Raw genomic sequence first — 25,865 nt, 5'->3', positions numbered from 1 at the left:
ACAGCCCACAGAGCCCTCTCTGCCGGCACGCCAGCCGAGTCGCCCCAGCATCGCCCCAGCAGCCGAGCATTGGATAACGGCGCACACGGGGGCCATGCGCATGCTCGGAAAGGAGTAGCGGCGCCAGGCGATGACATGGCTGGTCAGTGCGCTGCCAAGGGTGGAGATGGAGATGGATATAGATATTTGCCTGGACTGGCTGTGCGTTGTTTTTTCTAAACTAAAACCTCAGTATTCAGGTTTTATTGCAGGGTTGGCACTTTGCGATAAGGCACTTTGCGATAAATAAGTGGGTTTTGGGTTTGGGCACTCGGTCTCTGAAAGGTTCGCCATCACTGGCATAGGGGGATTCTCTCCCCTTGCAGGTGGGAACTCCAGCAGGCCTGTCTGGGAAAGGGTGCGGATGTCGAAGCCAGGGCAGGAGGTTCTGCTCCCGCAGCAGCTGCAAGGGCCGAGGGAAGGAGCCACCCCCAGCAAGGGGTCGCTCGACCTGCCAAGCCCCCTGTGCCTTATTCTGGCCTGAGGTGCCAGGTCTTGCGCTCGGGAGCTGCTCCTTCGGCAGAGAACGCAGGCCTGTCCAGACACTGGGAAGCAACTCAAACTGGGGACAGAAAAGGAGCCCAGGTCAGTGAGCACACGCTCGGGCCCTTCCAGCTCCCATTCTAGCTGAGGTGTGATGGATCGCACCTCCATGGATGCAAATCCACCCTCTTGTAGAAAGCTAGCATGTCAGGGAAATGTTCCCCTGGAGATCTCGCTTTCTACATGGGGAGATTTTCCCCCTTGAATGAAGGAGTGCTTGCTTCCATGAACACCAACCTTCAGCTGGTGGGGTGGGGGGGGGCGGGGTACACCTGGGTTACAGGTCGACCGTCCAAGGATTCCCAGATGGAAGTCTGGTTCCAGGTAGCTCCTCCGGGTGAACACATCAAAGCCAAAAGACCCCACTGTACAGTGGAGAGGATTAAGCCTTCTGCAGTATTTAAATCAAACCATCTCAGACAATTGTCTTTTGAAAACTCTGCTTTATTCCCTTGCTCTTTTTTCCTTAAGCAAAGTCATTGATTTTTTTTCTTTTTTTTTTTTTTAATACTTTTAAGTGTCCAGGCTTGGTATGTTAAAAAATACAACATTTTCACAGTATTTTTGCAAAGACCAAAGACCAGTTCTTATTGCTAAAACACACATCCAGGCACGACTTGGAACAAGGATGTGGGTCTGGTCAATTTCTCACCCAGCTCCACATCTGGTGCCCCCTCTTGCCCCTCATGGGGGCAAATCAGGCCTTTCTCATACCTATCCGGCTCCTCTTGGCCTTTTTTGGTGAAGAGGTACTGTCCTAACAGGTACCTGTAACAGCTGACGGCCACAGATCAAAACCTCCGGTCACAGTGTCGAAGTGCAAGAGAGGTGCTTGTGTGTGTGTCTTGCAAGCACGGAGGGAGCCGGTCCCCTGGCATGCTCTCCTGGCAGGGGCTGAGGAGAGTTTCCGCGGGGACCGTGGGGCCTCTCCCTCCTGTTCCACCTTGGGGTCCATACTTTCGGTCCTGTGTTGCCAGCATGTGCCAGGCGACCGGCTCCCCACCTGCAGGGGATCCCAAAATTGCAGGCCGCTGTGTCGATCCAGGCCACCACCTGTGTCTCCCTGTGTTCCTCCCTGCCTGGAGCGAGTCCTTCATAAAGCTATCCGAGACCAAGCCGAATGGCTTTGCATCATTCCCCCCTCTCGGCCAGTGTGTGGCCCACAGCTAAGCTCTGGGGGAGCAGGGAATTGGGGGGCGGAGGGGCGAGGGACGGAGTTCGTGCTCCTGCTAATAAAGAAGGGCTAGCACTGCATCCCCGAAGCAGCTGGGAGCAGGAAACTCTGCGAAAAGGGGAGGCGGGGCAGGTGTTTTGCAGGCGGATGTTCCTGGAGGGGGCAATCGGCAATGGCACCGGGATGCCACCCTACCAAGCATCCCTGACTTTGCCATTTTTTTGCCCCATCAGTAGCAGCAGCAGGTTAACTTGGCTCTGTGCAACATGTGGGAGACAGCATGCTTCCAGGGAGAAAGGGATCCCACGCACTTCAGCCAAGGTCACCCCAGCTCTCGGCTCCCCTGCCGCACCAGCCGCTCTTCCACCGGCCTTGCACGCCACACCAGGTAGCCCGTCCCATTTCCTGCTCGCGCCTCTCCCTGGGGGATTCTGGGAAATGAAGAGTGTGGCTAGGCACAGCTGCTCAGGGCCGCTGGGCAAACCTGGCAGGCATCCCCCACGGACAGAGAAGGGGCCCCGGAGGATGCTCTGCTTACAGAGCCAACTCACTTTGAAGACGGGGACCTCTGCAAATCCCAGTTGAGTTGGGGAGACCAGTGTCTTGCTCATGTGTACCAAATCGTCGTTTCCCCCGTCTCAGCCCAGCTACAGGTGTGCTCTCATGCTTTCGAGGAAATCTGTCCTGTGATTAGTTTTTCACGGAAACAGGAAAGCACGAGGGGTGCTTCCGGTCACACACCGGTAGTAGCACAGCCTGGCAGTGTTAGGCCGGGCCCTGCCTAGCTCAGGGCTGGGCATCTCCAGCCACGCTGGATCACAGCCGGCCTGCAGAGGCAGGGCTGCCCTTGTCACTGGGAAGGGGGCAGGTTCCCCACTCTGGCCTCACTGCTGGTGGGGCACCACCTCTTGGCACAACCTGGTCTGCCCCCAGGGACAGGCAACGGTCAATCTCACACTCTCCTGCATTCAGGTTCTCTTCCGATTTCAACTTCTCTCCTGAATTCGAACCTTATGCATCTTGAGCCAAGCTGATCCAAAATGAATCAGCTCGATTATGTTATGACCACAATATTCCTACCTGGGGAGGTCTCCCAGGGCCTTCAAAGCACTTGCTGAGTTTTTTCCCTGTGCCCACCAGGTCCCTCTCCTATTTTTTAAAGATACTGTTTTTTCTTTTATTGGCTTGCTGCTAACCCAGGTGCTCCCCCACCTCTTGCTGCCATATTTATTTGGGTTCCAGAGAGTGTCCTTGTGCTTTGCAGCTCAGCCTCCTGGACAAGGCATGTAACTCTGAGCCTCGCCTGCGTTTCTGCTAGGAAATAAGTGTTTGCAATCAGCTATGTGCACCTTGGCAGCCATTTTGTGAAAGCGGCCACGGCCAGCTGTTCAGCATTCCAAGTGCTCGCTGAGCCCCAAAAGGGCCCCTAAATCCCAGGACCAGAAGGGTGGACACGCTCCCTTTTGCCTTCTCCCACTTACAACTAAACCTCTCAAGTTTATTTCATCCTGAATGAGAAATTTCTCAATTTTGGCCAATTCTTATTGAAACCGAGTTGAAAGGCAATTCTCTCGCTCAGTCTTATCTATAACTGTCCATAATTGGGGAATTGAGTTTCCGGTGTTTTCAGCAAGGCCTAATCCAGCCAGACACACACATGTGCTTGTTGCGCTTGTCATCTCCAGATGCTCTCCTTGTGTGTCCAAACAGCTCTCGCTTTGGCAATTTCTTTTTTTTAAGCCAAGGCAATGGGAGGCAGGGTCAGGAAAAGACCTTCAGAGGCTATCTTCACATTTTTAAAGCAAACAGGAAACAGGAAAGCAGCTTTGAGAAACCAGAAGGCAAAGAAAGAGCCAGAATGCTCGGGGAACATAAGAATAAAATCCACATGTGGTCCCCTGAACACTTTCGATCCACCGTGGGGAAGGTTGCCCAGGACTGCGTGTGTTTTATGAATAAATGCTCTGTGGTGGCAGGGGATTTCCAAAGAGCAGTTTGCGTGCCTAGATTGGGTGCTCGTGACCTTCCCAGTAGCAGATGTCTAATTTCCTGTTCTTGATTATGGATCACACAGAAGCCTGTAATTTTGTTGACTGAGAACCGGGCTTTTGGACTGCCTGACTTTAAAACCAAACCGAAGTTGATATGAGTTTTGGATATGTTGGGTCAGTCCTGCTCAGCCCCACCCACCGCTGTCAAACTGGATTTGAGAATTCTCAATCCGAGTGCCCAGAACTTGGGTTTCTCTCTAATTCCTGGAAGGGACTTACAAATGCAAAACTCTGCATTTTGCAAATGGTCAGGTATCCTTTGCTCATCGAGAGAATCAGATCTGATTTGCTTTTTACCAGAATTCCATTCTGCTCGAGCTAATCCCTGTTCATGCAAGCGTGCATTCGTGCTCCTACACACTCGTGCAAATGCTAACATTAAAAAAGCGCCGATCTCAACTCACCTGAATCCATTTGACACCCCTAATTCCTGGAAATACCTCAAAAAGATCAGCTTGTTCAAACATGGCAAATGGCAGTCATGGACTTTCACAGAGTAGTCATTCATTTTCATTTCTAATTTCATCAATAACCAACTCCACAGTTGTCCTGTTTTGCAGAAATGGCTTCACCAGGAAGTAATTACTCCTCCTTTACTCCTGTAACTGCCCCATGTCCCCTGGCATTGTGTAATGGCAGGCGGAAGAAATTCGTCTTTCCAAGAGGACACTCCCTAAATTTATTCCTGCCCCAAAGGTCAAACAGGAAAGGCCCCTGAAGGATTTGCACCCAGCTTCCATCCTACAGGGAAGAGGGTGGATAATCTACTCTAGGGTTTTCCACAATACTTCAACACCAAATTACTTCTGGTCTAGTGCAAACCTGAACGTAGCAGCAGGAACCCAGATAGCAGCCATGCAAACACTTTGCTACTAAAGAATTAATATTTCCAAAAAACCAAAGTGTGCATTTTAGAATTCCAAGCACTGAGCTGCAGAAAGTGGCTGCCCCTCAGAGTTATGGCAAAACCATTTTTCTCCTCCTCAGTGAAGAAGGGACCCCGTAATGCCCCGATCCTGAGTGATTCATGTTGCAAGTTTGCTGCCCCGTATGGTTAAAGGGAAAATGAACTTTGGTTTCCCTGGAATACCAAAAAGGAGGGGGGAGCTTATTCTGCTGCCCACATCATTTAGAAAATTAAACTCCTTCCCCCCCCCCCTTGCAATATTTAAACGTTTCATTTGTCTTTCTCCCATTCCCATCACAAAATGAATGCACACTGATAGGGTAGGGGAAATGACAGAGGCAAGGATTCATAATGAAGCAAAGCACCCAAGGCAGAGAGAGACAAACACCGTTTTCCATCTAGAAGCGATGACTCATGACTAGCAGGGCGGCCACTCTATCTGTTCTCCAGCAGTGATGAATCTCACGCAGAGAAGCAAAGCCTAAAGCTCATTCCCATCTAGCCCACTCTGACTGGGATTATGCCTTGGACAGAGATGCAAGCCAGATCTCCTTTTCGTGACTTGCGACTACTGTTCCTCGCCTGCACCCCAAGCAGAGGTTGCTACCCTTCCACGGTGTCTTTGTGCTGCAGCAACAATGCTTTTTTGAGGCAGGATTTAAAACGGGTTCTGTGCAGCACAAGCGTGCCCCAACCATGCTGTTCTACATGCCCAAGGTCCTTCTGTAATGTTCATTCAGAAGGCAATCCAGTTCCTCAAAGGTCCCTTCCAATGTTAATTAAAAGCTTCCAACCTCCAGCTTTGGTTCATCCTATTGCTTCCTGTTACAGTCCTGGAATGTCAGTTTCTGTTCTTGTCAAGGAGCAAGATGGCTGGGAAGGGAGATTTTGCTAATTTTAACAACTGGTTTGCTCCCATTATTTTCTGACCATTTTTCCATAGAAAAATAATACTGTCTGTTTTGCTCTATAAAAACGAAAATAAAACATGGGAGGAAAGCAGTCATTAAAGTCTCTCCTCCACCTCCTGGCTCAACGGAACAGAAACTGATCATTATGAACTGACTCAACATTCATTCCTCAGATGCACACAACAGGAAGCAATAAAACATGCCAAACCTGCAAACAGGAAGTTTTCAATTAAAGGCAAAGAAGCCCTATAATCTCTTTAAGCTAAATTAAATCACCACAAACAACGAAGGAAAGACTGGAATGCACCAAATTGTCTGGAATCTCTGTAAAATGTCACCAGATTCTCTCTCTCTAATAATAATAATAGTAGTAGTAGTAGTAGTAATAAGCAACACACACAGAAAGGGTGGCAGTTCCAGAGACCAGTGCTAGTATGGAAACATTACATTAACTGCATTAACAACAGTAGACAGGCAGAAATTTAATAGGTGCAGCTTCCTTCACTCTTTGGTGCAGTGAGCTCTGCCAGGAGTTTCTGCCCATTACCCCAGTTAAAACAAGGGGGAAAGAGAGCACTCTACCGCCAGAGGTTCACTGTGATAAAATCTGACATTTCCTATTGCACACAGAGCAAGCACGAAACAGAATCTTCTTCTTTTAAATGCAGCTTAAGGCAAAAGTTTGGCAATGCAAAACAAAATCTACATAAGGCCGCGTGACATGGGTTTGCAATTTGGAATATCTTTTTCTTAAAAAAAGAAAACGAGAGGAAAAGAAAAACCAAAGCACCCATCATTATCATCCATCCTCATCCAAGCAAACTAAAAAATTTCACTCCAGGAAACTGTAGCATTTCACATCCACCCACCTGCCCAAAAGATACCCTCCCCCTTCCAACTCAAAATCAAATCTCCCGTATTAATCCCCCCCTCAAAAAAGAACACTTTTTCCTGTCTCTCAGCTTAAGCGATTGAGATTAAACTTCAAACAACAACCAAAGGAAGGAAAAAACAACTTTTAAACAGCTGAAAGTGTGTGTGTGTTGTGTGTGGAGGTGGGTGTTTGCTTCCTTAGGAATTCAGCGATGTCAGGTGACACACCCCGCTCTCGATGTCGAGGGGCGTCCTTCCTTTGAACTCAAAGCACAGTGAGATCCGTTCTGACGGGAGAAGGTAGAATGGTTGCTTTTTTTTCTTTTTTGTCACATGAATTAAAAAGTACATTTCCGCTTAAATATATGCTTTCTTAACTATGAAGTGGTTCTGTTTCTTCCTCCTTTCCCCGCTCCCCCTCTCCTCAGACACGGGGGGGGACACGGGGACCGCATTACCGGTGCTTCGGAGGTATCACCACTAGCGGGGGGCCATCTCTGGGCCTCCACATGAGTACCTGGGCGTCGTTGGCATTGGGTTTCACGAGGGCACTCGGCGGTATCGGCTCGTTCCTGCTTAGGACCTGCGGCTGCTCCTGCGCGGAAGGCTCCCTCAGCTTGGCCCGCTGCCCCAACGGTCTGCCGGGGGCCACATCGATGCCCAGCTTCATCCGCCACTTGATGGTCTGCAGGGTCACCATCTCGCTGGTGGCTGTGTTCGTGGCCACCAGCCACGTGGTGAAGCTCTGGTCCCGGTGGATGCTGGTGAGCTTGGCGACGTTGCTGTCGCTCACGGGGACGGCCCAGGTGACGCTGGGGTAGAAGTTGTCGTTCATGCTGACGCTGAACTTCACCTCCTTCTTTGTGGGGCCCACGATGGTACAGGTCTCCGTGGTGTTCCCGTACCAGGGGTAGTTGACGCCGTCGGAGTCGCTTATCGCCGGGATCTTCCCTTCAAGCAGGTCTGGGAGCTCCCAGCTTGACCTACGTCAGAGACAGATGGAAAGGGAGGAATCACGCTGTGGATTACATTATTCAGGTGAGAGAGGCTGCAAAAATCTCAGTTCCGTATTTCAGGAATTGAGCTGGAGTGGTGCAATGCTCACGGCGTGGGCTGGGGGACAGGAGAACGAGGCTCAAATTTTATTTTCCCATTATTTTAATGTTTGATTTCAACTGGGGTTTTAGAATATTAATGGTCGGATGCTATAGGGCTGTTCTGTTCTATTTATTTATTTATTGTAATCCGTCCCGAGATGTTCTGTAGGGGACGGAATAGAAAACTTTTAATAAGTAAATAAAATTAAATCCCCACTCAGCCACAAAACTCCATGGGGAACTTTGGGCCACACCTGGCCCTCACCGTTGCAAGGATAAAATGAGAGGATTATGCAAGCCATTTTGGTTCCTTGTAAAGAAAGGGGCAGGGTATAAATGGAATAAATTAATAGATAAAAATGCAAAAGGATTTGAGTCCGTTTGACCATGCAGCTCACCAGATGACTTTGGAATCAGTCTAATCTATCTGAAAGGGTTGTTGGGGTGATAAAACAGAGGGGATTCCTTCCACAAGCTATTTTGGCTTCCCTGCAGGAAAAAGGCAGGATGTAAATATAGGTAATTTAATTAACTGATCGTATTAATTGACACTAGCCAGAAAATCCTGGACTGCCACCACTTGCCTTCATGGAGAACGACATGCTGAGGGGAACACCAGCCTGGCTCCCCGTATTCTCGGAGCAGGAGCAGCTGCAGCCACAGCTTGGTCCTTCCCCACAAGACAGCATTGCTTACAGCTGCCTTGAAAGTAGGGACTGATGCCTGAATTTTCCTCCCCTCTTCCTCCCAGGCCTTTATTCTTGTGTCATGTCTTTCGACTGTAAGCCCAAAGAACGCCTTGATAGGTATCTTTGAAAGTCGCTCAGTGAGCCCTTCTTGCCCTGAAGAGAGGGATTAGAAATACGGCAAATAAATGAACGCATCTTGCACAGCTGAAAGCAAAACAAACCTCTGAATTTTATGCGTGTATGTATTTAATGCAGACATGAAGGCAAGCTGGGGACAGCCAACGCCATCCTTAAAGAATAGGCATTTCCTGCCTGCATTTCCCATCTGCCACCCAGGAGGACGTGCCTCTTCCAAAGTGCATTTGCTTGTTTTTGGTTGTCTGCAAGTGCAACTGAGCCATCTGGGGAAGAGTAACTAACATTTGTACAAGGAGCTGAGTCTGGTTTTTGCTCCTTTGAAGCTGCACCCTGGCTGGTAATCCAAGCTCAACTTCTACCAAAGCAGGAGTATTCTGACCCCTGTATAGTTCATCATCCAAGTTTCAAAGAGGAAGATGTCTTCCCTGCCTGTCAGTGAGTCACCTTCCTCACTGTCGTGGTCAGCAGCGGCTCATGTTCCTCCTCCTCTTCCTCACCATGGCTCCACTTGCTCGCTTGACAGTTGGGACAAGTTGGCTCTTGAATTTCCTGCTCCAGAGGGTTGGATCTGATGGCTTTCATGACCGCTTCTAACTCTACTATTCCATGATTCGTCCTCTTTATTGCCTCTGTATTGTATGGGCTTTCCCAGAAGAATGGTTAGGAAGTTCTTACAGTTAGTGTAGGAAGCTTTCCCAGCGTTCAAATGCCAGGACAGCTTTCTGATCTTCAGCTTCTTTGGAAGAAGATCAGAGATCATCATCTTGAAGCTTGTTTTGCCAAGCACATTCTTTAGATAAGAGCTGCATTTGCTGTGAGCACAGAAACTGGCTGCCTTATGAAAGTAGCTTTGCTCTCCGCTCCTGGTTCCCCAGGGTGGGGGTTGGTGCCTGGGTGCATCTTTGCCTTGCAATAATGGAAGAGAGGAACTTTACAAAATTCATGGCAAGAAAGATTAAGAATAATATTAATAACTGGATGCACTTCGGAGGGCCCACAAAGCTTATGAGGGGAACTGATATGTCCACACAGGCAAATCTAAGCTTTCTTTTGCTGGTTTAGCTTCTGCATCAGTAGTTCATCATTTTATCCTACGGTTCCATCGACTCATTTGAACTGTGGTGTTGGCAAAGGCTTCCACACATTCCACGGACAGCGGGAGTCACAGACAAGCAGGTGCTGGAATATATTAAACCAGGCATGTTTTTGGCTGCGTATTTTTGGCTACATTAGGCAATCAAGCTCATTAGAAACAGGTATAATGCCTGGAAGGCTCAGTGGCGCGAGAAAACCAGGTCACCGAAGAGCAAGGTGGTTGGACTCCATCAAAGAGGATGCAGGCCAGGGAACAGTTCTGCTGAAAGAGGGGGCACAGGATTGGAAAGTGTGCTGAGATCTGGCCCATTGGATCGCTTATAGTCGGACCGAAAACTGAAAGCTGAACGACATTATTCAGTGGCTTCACCACTTTAGGTATCCTCAGACCTGAAGCGAGGCCCCTTGGCTCGACCGGGCCCTGGAGAGTGAGACCATCTCCACCGTCTCAGCTGGAGAGCGAGGCAGGTAGGCAAGCAAGTTGCAAAGGCGAAGAAAAAAACAATGGCGGGGGGGCTTTTCCGGAGGCCCCTACTTGCTCTGGGCCCACGGCCAACACCCAGCCATGCTACCCCTTGACCCAGCAGGCCCCAGAAGGTTTATTTTGCGTCACTGCCTGGCTGCTTCCAAGGGCAAGGAGCTTAGCACCTGCATTCCCTTGACTGCACCAAGCGAGCCAGCATGTCAGGGAAGGCCAGCCTTGCTCGCAGAGGCACTGCTCTCTACGTGCGGGGAGTCTCCACAAAGAGCCCGCTTGGGTGGTCTTTTCCCAGGCCTTGCCACCAAGTGGGCCAAGCACAGGGATGGGAGCACAGGGTCCGCTTCAGAGAAAAGGCGTCTTTCCGGGGAGCGAGCAGCCAGCCTGGCCCATCCCATCCCATCGCAAGGGCGGACAAAAGAGGCTCTTAGCGAGAGAACAGCTAGGGGCGATTCCTTTCTGGGAGGACGACGGATGGCAGTGGCACAGTACACGTGCCTGCCCTGGGACCGAGAAGAAGTCGGGAGGATTTGGGAGGATGGTGAACTCGAGGAAGCCTCTCCAGGGGAGATGAGTCAGAGAGGAAGAGAAACAGGCCGCCGTCTGCTCCCAACTCTGCCATGTCTGATCTTCCGCATCCCAAGCAGAGGGCCCGTTGGGGAGCTGGTGCCATCCATTTTTAATCCCGTTGATGAGTCAGGTGTGGTCAGCTTTGCCGCCGCCGCTGTTGTACAAACAGCCGAGTCTGGTCGTTTCCTAGTTACAGCACAGAAGCGCGGCAAAAGGGAGAGACATTTGGCATACTGTGCCTCTGCTCAGTGCCCACATCCAGAACATGAATGCAAAAACCCCGCAGACGAGCGTTCCAGGATTCTGCAATTCCTCGTCCAGGGGGCAAGATGAAAATCGGTGCCGCAGCACTCCAAGTCTGCATTGCTTCTTAAAGGGTCTAGTCCTCAAGGTGTGCAAGACATGCCATAGGGACTCTGAAGAGAATACAGATAACCAGGGTGTAGGGGAGAAGTGATGGAGAACAGACAGCAGCAGTTTTTGTCAAGAATCCCAGGGTGATCGGCAAGGTCAGCATCAAAAGTGAGCAGGACTCTCTTCCCCCCCACACACACACTCCATCCCCCCCATGCCACTCTCTCCCCCCGTTTCCATCCACCCCTTCCTCTCTCTCCGCCAGTCCCTCCCTTTTTCCTCCCCACCCTGCCTTCTCTCCTCACCACCCTTCCTCTCTCGGACTCTCCGCCTAGCACCTCCTCTCCTCGCTGCCCGCTTTCCTCTCCACCCGGCCACTGGCCACAGGCAAACCACTCTTGCCCAGATGGCAGCAGAGCAGAGGCAGACAGATGCAGGACCCCCCCTCCCCGTTAACTGTGCACCTGGCGGCCTCCCTGGCTGGTGCGACCAACTTGCACAGCCTCAGACACGGCAGCCGGCGTCACATCGTCCTTTCTGACTTTCCCACCAAGTCAGCCTGGCAAGAAGAGCGACTGAGTGCGGCCTGGTGGGCCAACCCCACGCCCCCAGCTCTCTCTCTCTCTCTCTCTCTGCACCAAGGGAGGCGGCTGTAGGTCCTTGCGGAGGAAGCACGAAAGCAGATGACCACACAGAGGTCCTGGGACAGGGGTGCGCACGCGCCTCTGGGAAGGGAGTCTTGTGCAACCCCCAGCCTCACTCCGCTTTGCACGTGGTTCATGGGCGGCTTCGCCAGTAATTAAATCTGCCCCAACTCTCCGAGGGAGGATGCGGCAGGACTGCCCTTTTCGAGGCTGATGGTATTTTTGTGCCAGCCGCTTTGCCAGCTGCTGCTCCGGACTCGGCCTCCGCCTTCTACTTAGCAGGTGAGGCGCAGGGACCGGCTCAGGGCTGGGCCTCATGGGAGGATCCAGCATCCTGGCTCGGTCCCAGGTCCAGGGATCGGGGGGCAGAAGGGAAGCAGCTGGAGGCGTTGGGCTACTTGGATCTGGTTTGAGGCATGGATAGACAAAGATACCCATTTGCTCCCAGGCTGGGCTTAAGGTTCCGGCACTACCATATAAAGCCCTAAACAGTTTGGGATCTGGATGCCCGTGAGGGTGTGTCCTGTCTGGTTCCTGAGATGATCAGGTCAGGCAACTTGCCCAGATGGCTGGTCGCTCCCTGTGGTGGTAAGGATCGCCTCCAGGTGAGCAAGCAAGAGATGTTTTTACACCCAATGAGAAATACTCGTTTGCAGACTTCTCGACAAGGCGAAGCGGAGAAGGAAGTCAGAGATGGGGATTTCAAATTACTACATCATTCCTGCCCCTGCCTCTTCCCTCCCTGTTAAGTTTTCCCTTGTGCACATCTTTTTACACTGTAAGCCTGTGGGGCAGAGACTGCCCTGTTTTACTGATTATATGTAAGGAGACCTTTTGATGTGGACGTGGAATTATAATACTATATGTCAAGTAAATATAATCATTCGGATTGTTCCAAGTCTGTTCCCCGAGTCTCTGCAAGGGGAAAAGGCTGTGGTTAAACAAAGCAATTATGCCAATGTATTTTGCATGCTAAAAATATGGCCACTGGAGTGATTTCATACCAACAATAATCATAATAATCATAATCCCATTGTGCAGCTTTTAAATCCTGGACTAATTTCATTCCTAATTTTCTTTCCGGGCATTTCACATTTTCCCTGGATTGTCTAATTTGAAACCATGCAGCAGCCTACTTCTTGATCAGATCAAACATCAGGTAAGCTTGCAGAGGGAATTCCGGGTGAGGTCGAGCATTTTGGAGTTTAAAAAAAAATCCTAGTGTGAGAATGGCACAAAGAGCAGGCCTTATTCTCCCTACGGCTCCGTCACACGGCATCCCTTGTTGGAAAACCATGCAGGCCTTTGAGTTACCCAAAACTCTTCAGCAAACACACACAAAACCTCAGCAAAACTCAGACTGGAATTCATCTGTGCTGAATACATCGCTGGTCCCTTATTCCTTTCTAATCATATATCTTTCTCCGGCATGGAGGGGGGAGGAATGGGGAGTTTGCTCGTTTAAGAGGATTGCCGCTTTAGTCCACGCGTGCGCGCTCAAAACAAAATCCCTGGATTTCTAATGTGCTGCCGGAGAAATATAATCTCTGACAAGAAGGTCATGCGCTTAAGGCGAGGTGGCAGAAAGCGCCAAGTGGTGGGGAGTCTTCTTGCAATTGTAGATTCACAGCCCTTTGGCCCTGCTACGAATCGCCCGTTATTTTGGTCTCGGTGTTGATGTTCTCCACTGCTCCCCCACTGCCTCCCGCTTGAGAGGCAGGTCAGATCCAGAGCAGTTTGTCTCCATTCCTTCAGCCAGACAGAGCAGGCTACGAAGAGGGCGGCATTTCCCCTGCTGTGGGGACACCCCCCCCCCAAGGTGCCCTTTCTGGCTGATCGAGGCACCCAAAGCGGAGGTGGGGGAAGCACCTGGGCAGGCACAATCCGTACCCTTCAAAATGCTAGTCCAGGGAGGGACTCGACTTAGGATCCTTCTCCAACATGCAGGATCCTGTCTGAGAAAAGGAATCTGTCTGAGGTGCTGAATCCAGGGCTTGCCTCCCAGGAGCAGAAGGGGCTCTCCATATGAAAAGGCATGCAAAACACCCTCCACATCGCTTGTGGGGCTTCATCCGGCTCATATTGGCAGAAAGTGAAGAGGAACTAAAGAGCCTCTTGATGCGGGTGAAGGAGGAGAGCGCAAAAGTTGGCTTGAAACTCAACATTAAGAAAACTAAGCTCATGGCATCTGGTCCTCTCACTTCCTGGCAAATAAGATGGGGAAGAAATGGAGGTAGTGACAGATTTTATTTTCCTGGGCTCCAAGATCACTGTAGATGGGGACTGCAGCCAAGAAATTAAAAGACGCTTGCTCCTGGGGAGGAGAGCTATGGCAAATCTAGATAGCATGCTAAAAAGCAGAGACATCACCCTGCCAACAAAAGTCCGTATAGACAAGGCTATGGTTTTCCCAGTTGCAATGTATGGCTGTGAAAGTTGGACCATAAGGAAGACCGAGCGCCGAAGAATTGAGGCCTCTGAATTGTGGTGCTGGAGGAGACTCCTGTGAGTCCCTTGGACCACAAGGCGATCAAACGGGTCAGTCCGAGAGGAGATCAACCCTGACTGCTCTTTAGAAGGCCAGATCCTGAAGATGAAACTCAATACTTTGGCCACCTAATGAGAAGGACTCACTAGAGAAGCCCCTGATGCTGGGAATGATTGACAGCAAAAGAAGAAGGGAACGGCAGAAGATGAGGGGGCTGGATGGAGTCACTGAAGCAGTCGGTGTGAGCTTAGGTGGACTCCAGGGGATGGTGGAGGACAGGAAGGCCTGGAGGACTGTTGTCCATGGGATCGCAATGGGTCAGGCACAACTTTGCAACTAAACAAATACATCAGGATCAAATAGCACAGTGCATCAAATAGCACAGGATCAAATAGCACAGCCTGCCGTGGGAAGAAAGGGAAGGCAAGTCCATTTCTATCAGTACAGCTGATCCGGCCAGACTGGGTCCCAAATCTGCACTGAATCCTGCCGAGACCATGAAATCCATGATGCCTTGGAACACGTGTGGCGAGCAGGATGGTGTTACTGGGGACGGATCCTCTCTTTGGCGATATCCTGCCCTACAGATGTTGTCCCTGGCAATCCTCAGGGCCCAAGACCCTTGGCCATGCTGGCTGGGATCGATGGGCGTTGTAGTCCAACACATCTGACAAAGAGTCCCATTTCTATGAGAAATGACAGCAGTCAGTTCTGAATGGGCCCCTCCTCTTCAAAGCGGCAGCTCCGGTGATGCACAAGCACAAACCTTTCTGCGCAGCCTTTGACCCCGACGTGGCTGAGAAACTGCCTCCAGCAGGAAGCGCAGCCCACGTGGGGCCGGAGCTCGCTCGGGCCAAAGCCTGGGGGAGCCGGCAAGGACCAGGCCCCACGTTGGGAGGCTCCGGACTGGGGCAAATCCAGGTTTCGGAAAGCCCCCCTTCCAGCAAGCAGGCCGCAGCGTCTCCTGCCCCTCACCACCTCTGTGGTCTGAACTGGAGCGGAAGAGAGGTGTGCAAGGAAGCTGCACTGCTGAAGGCCATGTGGGACCCGGGGGCAGAGCTGGCAGTGGGCTGCACTGCCCAGCCCGGCCCGAGACCCCAGGCACTTCTCTTCAGCCCCCGCACGGCCTTTCCAGCGTTCCATGGGGAGACCGCTAGCTTTAAAGCACGTGCTCCCAGCAAGAATCCTTTGTGCCGATGCTGGCTGCAAGCCAGCCCAGAGCGGCTCGCGCTCCACCACTCCCCACCGTCACCCTGCTGCTTCCTCCTAGCTGCAGAGACACCAGCTAACGAGCCTGTCCTTTTTAAATCTCAAGAGGGAAAAGAGGTGGGGGGGGCAACTTGAGAGGAAGCCAAAACCTTTGGCTCCAGGCCAGGCGACGGCCACCCGCCCACCCGCCTCCTGCCAAAGCTTCAGTACAACTGAAGCCGGCGTGGCCTGCAAAGGGGTCTGCGTCTGAACGGTGCCTGCACCGGAGGAAAGAAGTCCCGCCGGAGAGCTGCGCTGCCAGCCCTCCGCAGAAAGGCTGGCTGCCCCAAAACTCGCCCTGCGAGGATGTATCGCGGGGCCGGTGCCAAGAGTCGGCATGGCTGGGCTCTCACCAAGGGCCTGCAGCCCACCAGGTGTCCGCTAGCGAGACCCCCCTCGACCTGCTTCTCTCCCACGTTGCCAACTGCTCCTTCCTCAACGGTGCCGCTGGGGAGGCAGAGAGGGCCGGGCCGAGGCCTGCTTGTTCCCTGGGCCTCTTCCTCCCGAGCAGGCAACTGGGGACCACGAAGAGAAAGCGGATGGTGACCACTGCAGGAGGGCAGCTCGTGGTCCCAGTCCACCACAGCAAAACATCACCACAAAGGACTGCCTGGAGACGCCATGGGGGAGACAGGCGGCATTTGAACACTTCAATAAATAAAGGGACCCAGGAGGGGCTCACCTGGACCGCAGGTGGGTAGATTTAACAGCAACTGTCTTTAGCCCGCACCCCAAAGGTCCCACTTCAGCATTTCTCTTCTGCAGAAGCCAGGGCGCCATCCCTTGCTTTGCACACGGAAGATCACAGCTCTAGTCCCCGGCATCTCAAATTTAGCCTGGGCATGGGGAAATCAGATGCATCGGAACCGGCCTTCTACTGAACCCGGCCCTGGGCGCATCTGGTCCAGTCCTGGCCACACTGACAGCGACCGGGGCTCCTCCAGGGCTTCCGGAAGTGTTTTTCCAGCCATGCCTGAAGAATCGTGGCTTTGGACGTCGGCCCTTCTTCCTGCATCGCAGGTGCCTTCAGGTGCTTTAAGGATCACGTAAGCTTCTAATCCATGTCGCTCAAATAAAGGGCTTGTTTAAACAGGTAGATTAGAAGTTGCCTCATCCCACTGTCGTCACTGGTCCCGCGAGACCAGCCATGTCAACGCTGGCCACCAGCAACGGCTCGCTGGAGTTTCGGACAGGTGCTTTTGTGAACCCCACCTGGAGAAATCGGGGTCCAAGGGGACCTACTGAAGGCGAAGAAGGAAGACTAGCAGAGAGGAGAGGACGGAACAGATCACGTTGTCTGAGATCTGGTGCAAGCCACGAGTAAACGAGACCAGAAGGCTAGTTGGAGAAACTGCTTGATCAGCCTCCGATGCTCCCTTGGGAGAAGGGTTTGGGAAGACAGGGATGCAAGGGCTCCGAGGAGAAGGATCCTGGAAGGGGAGGTTGCATCCTGATGGGGCCCTGCTCATCTACACTCCTGATGCTTCATGAGGACAGGCCTCTTTGCTGACCCAAAGTAGTCCCGGAGTTGCAAGAGGTTCTGCTCAAGGAGAAAGCTGCACTCCAAAGAAACCTGGTACTCTGCCGGCCCAGCCCTGCTTTCCCAATGTCTCATGAGGTCCAGCCTCTTTGCTAGTCAAACACCCAGTAAAACAGCATCATCTGCTCTCCGAAGTGGTTGCAGACCTACTTGTGACTGGCCCACGACCCAACTTGTTCTTGGGGAGAGGAGATACCAGCACCTGAGCAGAAGCCCGGAGGAGCAGGGTCTGGTATTTTCGAATGGAACAGGATGACTTGCTAATTAATGCTGGCGGCAGGGGTGGGGGGGGGTCCATGGAGACCTTCACTTGCAAGGAGAGGAATACTTTTCTAGAAATTCTAGGATCTGCTGCTCGAGCTCTGGGCAATGCCACGGCCATCAGCACCGGAAGCATGCCAGGCTCAGGGAAGAGCATGTCCGGGGTTCCTGCGGGAGCAGAACTGGTCTCTAACACCGAGATGCCCAAAGAGGGAACTTCAAGGCTGGCTGGCCTCATGCAGGAAGTGGGTTTTGGGTGCTTTCGCTGGGGCTGCTTCGCCTTTGACAGTACAGACAAGCCCAGATTCAAAACAAAGCCAGGAAATACAGCCACTAAGGAAACGTGTGCTACGTTTCATCAACCGACCCATTTCGTCAAAGCTTGCTTCCACCCTCACCTCACTAGAAGGGCTTCAGGCAAAGTTTTTCTAAGCCTCAGCCATTCACCTGCCAGGTGGGGTAAGGAGACGAACCCACCTTACAGGGTTGCTGCATGGATTGCTGCGACAACCTTTTCCTCCTCCTTCCCCATCCCTTTTTCCTTTCATGCCATGCCTTTCAGGTTGGAAGCCCAAAGGCCGGCTTTTCTTGATGCGGTTTCAACTGATATGCCAGCTGCTCCGAGAGCAAAGAGGAGGGTGAGAGATGCTTCAAAGCTACTTTCCAAAGCTGGGCCTGAATACTTGGCTCTCTCTCAAACTGATTCGTACGGTTTTCACAGTTCTGGCCCTCCCTTTCCCACCTCCTCTCTCCCTAATCTGGGAGCCCCGGGCAGTTTGAGCATGTGGGGGCAGTCGCACCCTTTGCCTCCAGCTATGAGGAACCCCCCCCCATTTTCTATGGGGCAGACAGATGACCTTGAAACCCATCAAATATCAGCTTCCTCCCTTTTCACAGAGGCCTCATTTTGGGCCGATCCTAGGAGGGCTGCCACACCAAGCCATTTCCCCAGTCTCCCGCTTGGTGGGTGGCACGCAAAAACGACGTGTCTCCGCCCACTTACGCTCTGCCCCATGGACCACGCTGTGAGCTAAGGACTCTTCAGCCCCATTTTCCACAGCTTGAGCATCAACCCAATATGGGCACCTCCGCCGTCTCGGCTCACGAGAGCGCGGCTGAAGGTGCACACAGAGAAAACCCCATCTTCAGCAGTCATAATCCCCCTCCCCTCCATTTTATCCTCACAACAACCCTGCGAGGAGGGCAGGGCTCAGAGGCAGTGACTGGCTTCTGAGTTTTACAGCCGAGCACGGATTTCAGCGCTCACCTCCCAAGGTCCCATCCAGCACGACAAACACAACAGACATCTGAACGATGCATAAATCAACACTTGGCCGAAAGCAGGAACGGGACAAGAGACTAACTTGCTCGTGGATGCATTGAAAGGGCCCAATCCTGGTCCTTTTAGCCCGGAATCACCAGCTACATTGAGCAGGAGTGACCCCGAATTTCAGCCAGAGATCTTTTGCCCCGCTGTTCTAGCCCCGGTGTGGCACCCCTCTCAGCCCAAGCCATGGTAGGGGACCTCCCCGCACACCCCAGAGGGCAGGATGAGGCCCAAGACTCTTCCCTGTTTGGGCCCTTTGTTGCCTCCATGAAACCAGCAGGGCGAATGTTCACAATGAACCCCGAAAGCCCCCCTTCGTTTCTCTGTCCCTTTCCCTCAGGACGATTGGAGCTCCCCTCCTGGCACATGGTCTACAGGCCAACGCAGAAGCCACCTTTCCGAAAGCCGATCAAGCAGCTCTGGATCTAGAACTGCTGGAAACTGCATGCACAGCACCCCGATTTCTATGCCTGAAGAAAGCCAGGTGGGGTGGGGGGTAAAAGCAACCCCCAAAAGAGGAATGTGAGTTTGCAGGTGTCAGGATCTGAGGCAGCTTCAGGGTTCCACCTTCTGGCCGAAGGCCACAATAGCAGCCCTGGTGGTTGCAGGATTGGACCCACAGCTGGCTGCCGCTATCAGGGCCCTTACGAGCATCACCTGGGAGCTCAGCGGGAGAGGCTACGGAAGAACCGCTCTTCCCTCCAGGCGCTTCCTCAACAGTGAAGGTCTCCTGGCTTGTGGAAGTGTTTCCTGCCCTCCGGACCGCCTCCTGCTCCACAGGTACCTCTCCTTGTGCAGAATTTCTGGCTCTTGACTCCTGGTTTGTGCTTACCAGCTATTGGCTTGCAATTTGGATTGGACATTGGTTAATACTCTGGATTACAGTGTGTAGGTTCTGGCGTTCCTAAGTTTAACCTGTTGCCACACCTTGGTCTCTGACAACAGGCTGCTTTCGCTTTTGTTTCTTGTGGACTAGTGACTTTGTTGTGGCTTTGAAGAGCCACTCTAGGACAGCAGCAGCACCCAGAGAGGTGTAAGGCATCCCCACCACCTGTTCTCCAATCCTCCTCCTTTCCCCCAGTCTCCCAGTGTTATTTTGGGTTAGCTGCTTGACCAGGGTAGCGGCTTTCCATCCACGAAGCTGCATTTCCAGCTCTCCTGCTGGCCCCCTCCCACCACACACACTGCGATCTGGCCGACATCCGTGTGGTTGGCCCCCGCACCCGGCCATCTGCTCCCTCTGGGATCTGTGTGCCAAATCACTGTCCTTTGACTGCCGGGGGTGGGGGGCAACCTCTTCTGCATGCAGTGAAAATCAGGAAAGGTCCCACTGATCCCCCTCCCAAGAAATCCTTCTGCATTTCCTCGGGGGCCAAACCTTGGGCAACACGGACAACCTGTCCAGTTAGTGGGATCCTGCCTGCATGGACCTTTCCTTCACTTGCTTTCTCGTGTACTTACAGAAGGAGTAAGTTACCCAGTGTCCAGCGCAGCCCAGAGAAGCGGGCCAGATCTGAGTGTGGGCTGGGCGGGGGGGGAGGGGGGGCAGGAAAAGGCAGATGGGAGCAGTGCTCCAACGGCTTCGACTCCCCCGGCCAAAGAGCCCATCAGAGGCTGAAGTGTCCAAAGCGTCATATAAATTTCCCCAACCCTGAATGGTTTTGTGGCTTCCCTGTGTTTTGCGGCCTTTTCTTCCATCACATTCTAAAAGGTGGACATTCCTCTCCATCGGCTTAAATGCTGGCAGGGAAAGGGGAATGCTAAAATAGGCTGAGCACGTTTTTTCATGCTGCTCCGTTTGCCTTTTTCCCCACTCGCCATCCAAATGTGCCCCCGACCCCCGTTTCAGAGTCTTTCCAAAACTGAATTCAGCCCTCCGGCTGAAATGAGTTGCCCATTTCCGCACGGGGACCTCAGGGTGAAGTTTAAGGCAGCAGCTGTGCAAGAACCAGGCAGCCCTGCCTTGCAGGGGCCAGGCTAGTGAAAAACAAACACAGTTAAAAAAAAATACTTTAGCATTTCTGTGTTTTGTTATCCAGTTCCCTGCAAGGCGGTTTTTGCCTCCTGTAAGTGTCATTTTGTTGGCACTGTGTCTTCATTTTATCTCATCGGTTTTATTGTGATTTCACTTGTTACAAAAGGGAAAACGTCTATTATTACTACCGTTGTTGTTACTAAGAGAGGCCAAATATTGTAAGTGAAAGAGGCCAAAAAAAAAAAAAAACTTGCAAGGACTAGGAGAATAAAGCACCATCATGCTAAAATAGCTAAGAATAGTTTTCAGACTTCCCTTCACAATTCATCCAATGCAAGTAGCAGGCTTTTGCTGCCCTGGGCCATCTTCACTTCCCCTCTGCTGGTTTGCCAGCAAAGCCTCCGCCTTCTTTGTTTTCCGCCAAAGTAAGGGCAGCCCCCTGCTTCTGCTTCCTGTTTTTAGCAGGTGTCAGAAAAGGAACTGCAAACTCCTCGAACGTTTAAGACCTGAACCAAAGTTCTCCTGAGAGCCCCCGTGGTCTCGTGACACAGGGCTGTCTGGCAGCTTGCCCTCTGTATCCTAGTTGTACGTGGCCGAGACCCGTGTCTAAGGCACAGCCGCACTCACTGGGGTGGGGCAGACACGACACTCCCTGATATCTGTGGGGGGCATGCTCCACCACACCCCCATTTGCATGCACTGGAGCCGTTGCGCCTGAAGCCACCCCTGTGGGGGAGTTTCAGCCACCCCTTGTCCCGCAGTGCTGTGCACGTGGCGTCGTCCCCGAGAGAAAACCGAGCCCCGCCATCCCGAATCTCCGTGGGCCAGGTGAGGCCCACGGGCCGGAGGTTCCTCATCCCTGCATTAAGCCCTGTGGCAGACCAACACGGACATAGCAGGACAAATTGGGGATTGCATGCCCCCTATTATGCATTTGCAATGTCTATCCTGCCTTTTCCCACAAAGGGCTCAAGGCAGCTTACATCATTCTCCTCCTCCATCTTATCCCCACAACAACAACCCTGTGAGGAAGGTTGGGCTGAGAGTCTGTGACTGGCCCAGGGTCACCCAGTGGGCTCCATGGCTGAGTGGGGACTCGAACCCAGATCACCTGAGTCCCAGTCCCATGCAATTAACCACTACACCACACTGGCTCTCACTTAATTTGCAGTGTAAATTGCAGTGTAAATCTGGATCCAGCCCATGGCCCATTTCTTCATTATGGACCTCCTCAAGTCATGGAGGTTGCAGAGGAAAATCCTCTTGCTAAGGGTAACCATTTGGTAGCCTTCAGCGGTTGCGTGCAACCAAATTATTATGCCTTCTTTCAGGCGCCGGTCTTTTCCTCTGATAAGCCAGTTCTTGATCGTTGCAACTCGGATCTGTAGATCCGGGATGGTCGATGAGGGTGGGTCACTGCCCAGTTTCAAATCACACAACAGAACTGGGTGTTCCTGGGTGGTCTTGGGTCCAGATACGATCTCTCTATCTCCCCCGGCAGTAAAATGAAGCCAGTATTCTCTTGGCTTATAGGACCCTGGTGGTATAGGGGACTGAGAAAGGTCCATCGGGTTCGAGATTCTGTTTGCAGTGGCCAAGCAGCGATCCCAAGGGAAAACTGTAAGGTCAACAGGAGTGCCACAGCACCCTCTTGCCCATGTTCCCCAGCCACATATGTACACAGGCATGCCATTATATACCATTCTTTAGCAAAAGCTCTCAACAGAAGAACTGTTTCTGCTACTGGAGGTAGCATAGAGCCTTGAGGACTAGTAGCTTGATATAGCCTTCTCCTCCATGAACTGGTCCAGTCCTCTTCTAAAGCTGTCCAAATTGGAGGCCATCGCTCCACCTTGTGGAAATGCACCGTTTACCCCTATACTGTGCGAAGAAGCCCCTCCTTTCCTCTGTCCATAATCTCGTCCCTATTGGCTTCATGGTGTGACCTCTTTAGGGTCCAGCATTGAGGGAAGGAGAGGGAAACGCCTCCCTATGCGCCTTCTTCACACCATGTGTAACTTTGCCCATCTCTTACAAGACTTTTGTGCATACTAAATGCTGTTCTTTCCTCAGAGGGGAGTCACTGAAGCTCTTTGATCAATTTAGTCGCCCTTCCTGAGCTGTTCATACTCTACATGATCCTTTTGCAGGTGCAGTGACCCAAATTATACACAGTATTCCAAATGCACATAGATTTCTACAAGGGAAGGATGAACGTGGCAGTGGCATTTCTTGTTCTTAATTATGGCTAACATGGCACTGGCCTTTCTCACATCAACCCCACAGTCTCCCACAGGAGTGAACAGGCAGCCATTCCCTTGCTCTTCTCTGGCGACAAGGATACAACAGAACACAGGGGTGGAACTGCCAGCTGGGGGCCCAATCCAGCCCCTTGGAGGCTCTCAGCTACACGCCCCGAGTTCCCCAAATGCCCAGAGAGTGTTTGTCCCCCCCTTTTCTGCATTTCCCTGCCAGCATACTGAAGACTGAAATACCTCTCCCAAGACCAACTGCCTGGCAAAAAGCATTTTTAGTTAAACAATGCTAGCATTTTTTGGTATTCCTAGCCTCTCCCCAAGAATGCAGCCCCTACCAGCTTCTCAAAATCAGACTCGGGCCGAGGAGGAGGTCCGGCTCCAGGAGGACGCTGCATCCTGAGGAGACCCGGCATTCTCCCAGCCCATCCATGCTCCCCCAACACACCATGAGGTCTAGCCCCTTTGCTAGTCCATCAACCACCCGGCAAACAGCATCACTCACATTCCGTGTTCCCCATAGTGGTTGTAGAACTCCATGTGGCTGCAGGCTTGGATCCAGCCCACAATCCAGGTCTCTTTCTTGGGGAGAGGCGGGAGAAGCACTTGTGCAGAAGCCCGGAAGTGTGGCGTCCGGTATCTCAGAACCACGCTCGACGACTCGTCAATATTGGTAGGCACGGGGTCAATGGAGGCCTTCACTTCCAGGACGGTAATATTTTCCCGGAAGCCTTTGGATTTGCAGCTAATGCTCTGGATGCAACCCATGGTCCACAGTGCCAGCACAACGCCCAAAAGACGCCAACAGTTTTCCTCATCTATTAACTCAGCATTGGTATCCATAGGATAAAAGATTCATAGCGGAAAAAACACCTCGCTGTTTTAAATTAAATTAAATTCAACGACAAGCGGTTCCCAAACTTACTTGGTAAGTATATGCACCTTTACGTGCAGTGAGAGTGAAAAAGTCTATTAAGTATTATTTGAGCTGGGCAAAGCTGAGCAGGAGGGACAGAACCGAGCTTCCAGGAAATAACAGTATGCTTGATAGCTCTTTCCAAGATAATTCCCGTTAGCCTTCCTTGCTTTAAACGAGATCCGGTGATTTTACTCTCAGAAGGAAAACTGGCCTTATATTCCTTTTTATATATTTCTTTGGATACTTTTTTCCCTAAAGCAGAATGCAGGGTGGTCTATTTAAACTGAAAAAGAAAGCCATCCTGTTTTGTCTATCTGCTCCATTTCCCTATGACAGCATGAAGTTTTCACTTCCTGGTTTCCAGTCATTCATAACTTCCCCTAGGTAAGAACAAAGGAGGAAAAAAGATGCTCATTATAAAAAGCACATCCCAATAATGGAGACAGAATTAAGCTTTAACACATCTCCCAACGCCCCCCCCCTTTACCATCATCTCTCCAGATGCCTGAAAACATGATTCTGCAACCTGATAAGCAAAAGCACTACAAAATCAAGTACTTTGATCGATAATATATTCCAGAGTTTTTCCATGCATCTTTTTCTTTGCATTTAAAAAGAGAACGCAAGGAGACATTAGAAGGGGAAAAGTATACAGTCCATTGCACCCACCATGGTGCCAAAAAGCACACAGGGGCAGGCAGACGGACGGGCTGAAGGGCAGTTCCATGCAATTCGGGGGTTGATCCCCTGATGTGTTCCAGCCCCCAAAGCTAGTGACGGCTCAGTAAACAGGTTTAATCTACCAGGTGAAACAACCCTTTTTCTTGGTTAGCACTGCCACGATCAAGTCAGCTGCAGCCATTGCTACTTTTAAATGAGACTTCTTAGCTGCAGTCCAAGCCCAAAACGCTCAGTTTAGGCAGGACTAGAGGCAAGGACTACGAAGGACTAGAAAGATCTGGGACTCAGGCCCAGAGGACAGAAAAATGGCCAGTTGTGCACATGCGGCTTTATGAATGCTCGCACCTCCCTCGTGTGTGTCTTTCTGTCTCGTAGGAACACCCCTGCTTAAAGGGATGCAAAAACAGGGAAGAGGGTATTTGATCTGCGAAAAAACTCCTGCAGAAAGACTCAAGGTTGGAGACAGCTGGAGGGGATGTCTGGGTGGGCCAAATGCAACTCCACTGGGGGCTCAGGGGCAATGAGGAAGCTCAGGGCCCCCGGACTGAAGGGTGGAAGGGGCTCGGCTCGCGGAGGTTCGGGGCACCAAGGGAAAAATGTGGGGCTCCAGCCCGGAAGCCTGCCTCTGTCAATTAGCAAATTGACATGGCATGGAGATGGCACTGCCAATTAAGGTCGTGCTTTTTAAAATCAATTTTTAGGTCTGCACTAAACCTCTTTTTCCGTTCAGTGCACTTCCGGGCTGCATCGCGGCTTCTCTCTGACAGTTCGTGCGCTCTTTAGCAGCCACCCTTCTTTCCTTCCAGAATCCTGCATCCCATGGGGGAAGGGGGGGGCAGAAAGCAAAAGCAAATCAATAAAACGCCACCCACCCCCAAAAAGCAGCTAAGTGGCGCGCCCCCTCGCCTGCCGAACCCTTCAAGTACCTTAACTCGATCACCTCGCTCTCGTGGTTTCAAAACTTCCCAGCGGGGCAGGAAGGCAACGCGAAAGCAATGAATAAATACAAATAAGGCGCGGGTCGCGCCGCCCAACTTCTAATGCTGCATCGAAGCAGGTGCACGTGCTTCCCGCGATCGAGGCCGAGGGGCGGCTCGGTGCAAGCCGGGCTTGCACCCCGGGCGCGGGGGGAGCACTTTCCCGCGAGCCCCGCTATGGAGGCGAGGCGCCTCACCGCCCTCCGGAGCGACGCCCGCTGCGCTCCAGGCGCCCGAATGCTCCCAGGGACGCGCCGGATGCGACCCGCGGGCGGGGCGCCCAAACCGGGGCCGCCTCCGAAGCGGCGGACGCGCAGTGCGGGGTGCCCGACTCGCCCGCGCCCCGCTCCCCCAGGCGAAAGTTTACCGAAAGTTCCCGCTCCCGCGCCCCGCCGCCGCCGCTCTGCGCCCTCCGAGGCTCCCCGGCGGCGCACTGCTGCCCCGGCCGCTCCCGCCGCCGCCGCCGCCGCCCCGCGTTGCGCATCAATCCCGCCTCAGTGACCCAACCGCGCACCTCACAATCGCCGCCGGGCCGCCCGCCGCGGCACCCACCTGCCAGGCGGGCGGCGCAGGGAGGGGGGCAAGGAGGGGCGGGCGCCCCCGGCCCGCCATGCCGGCCCCTCCCCCGGCG

The 25,865-nt window shown here is 52.4% G+C and overlaps 1 protein-coding gene across 2 annotated transcripts; it reads right to left on the bottom strand.

Annotated features, from left to right (window-relative positions):
- Positions 1-4,940: 4,940 nt before the first annotated feature.
- On the bottom strand, positions 4,941-25,636 carry FAM78A (family with sequence similarity 78 member A). Of its 2 annotated transcripts, none has more exons than XM_044440073.1 (3): positions 25,602-25,636; positions 23,163-23,956; positions 4,941-7,481 (listed from the first exon to the last, which is right to left on the bottom strand). In XM_044440073.1, exons 2-3 carry the CDS (start codon positions 23,498-23,500, stop codon positions 6,953-6,955), a joined length of 867 nt encoding a protein of 288 aa, XP_044296008.1. In that variant the 5' UTR covers positions 23,501-23,956; positions 25,602-25,636; the 3' UTR covers positions 4,941-6,952. The 2 variants fall into 2 exon arrangements, with proteins under 2 accessions (XP_044296008.1, XP_044296007.1); XM_044440072.1 differs by lacking the exon at positions 25,602-25,636 and adding an exon at positions 25,184-25,338.
- Positions 25,637-25,865: the final 229 nt, after the last annotated feature.

This window comes from Varanus komodoensis, unplaced genomic scaffold, assembly GCF_004798865.1.
Source record: "Varanus komodoensis strain SLA01 unplaced genomic scaffold, ASM479886v1 scaffold36, whole genome shotgun sequence".
Taxonomy (NCBI): Eukaryota; Metazoa; Chordata; class Lepidosauria; order Squamata; family Varanidae; genus Varanus; species Varanus komodoensis.
Note: the sequence above shows the minus strand (reverse complement) of the source record. Positions and strands in the feature narration are given on the sequence as shown.

Excerpts from the sequence above, each read along its gene's own strand:
- FAM78A (XM_044440073.1), bottom strand. The coding sequence starts at position 23,500 with ATGGATACCAATGCTGAGTTAATAGATGAGGAAAACTGTTGGCGTCTT. Across the intron at positions 7,482-23,162 it reads CACTATGGGGAACACGGAAT|GTCAAGCTGGGAGCTCCCAG; the intron begins GTGAGTGATGCT and ends TCTCTGACGTAG.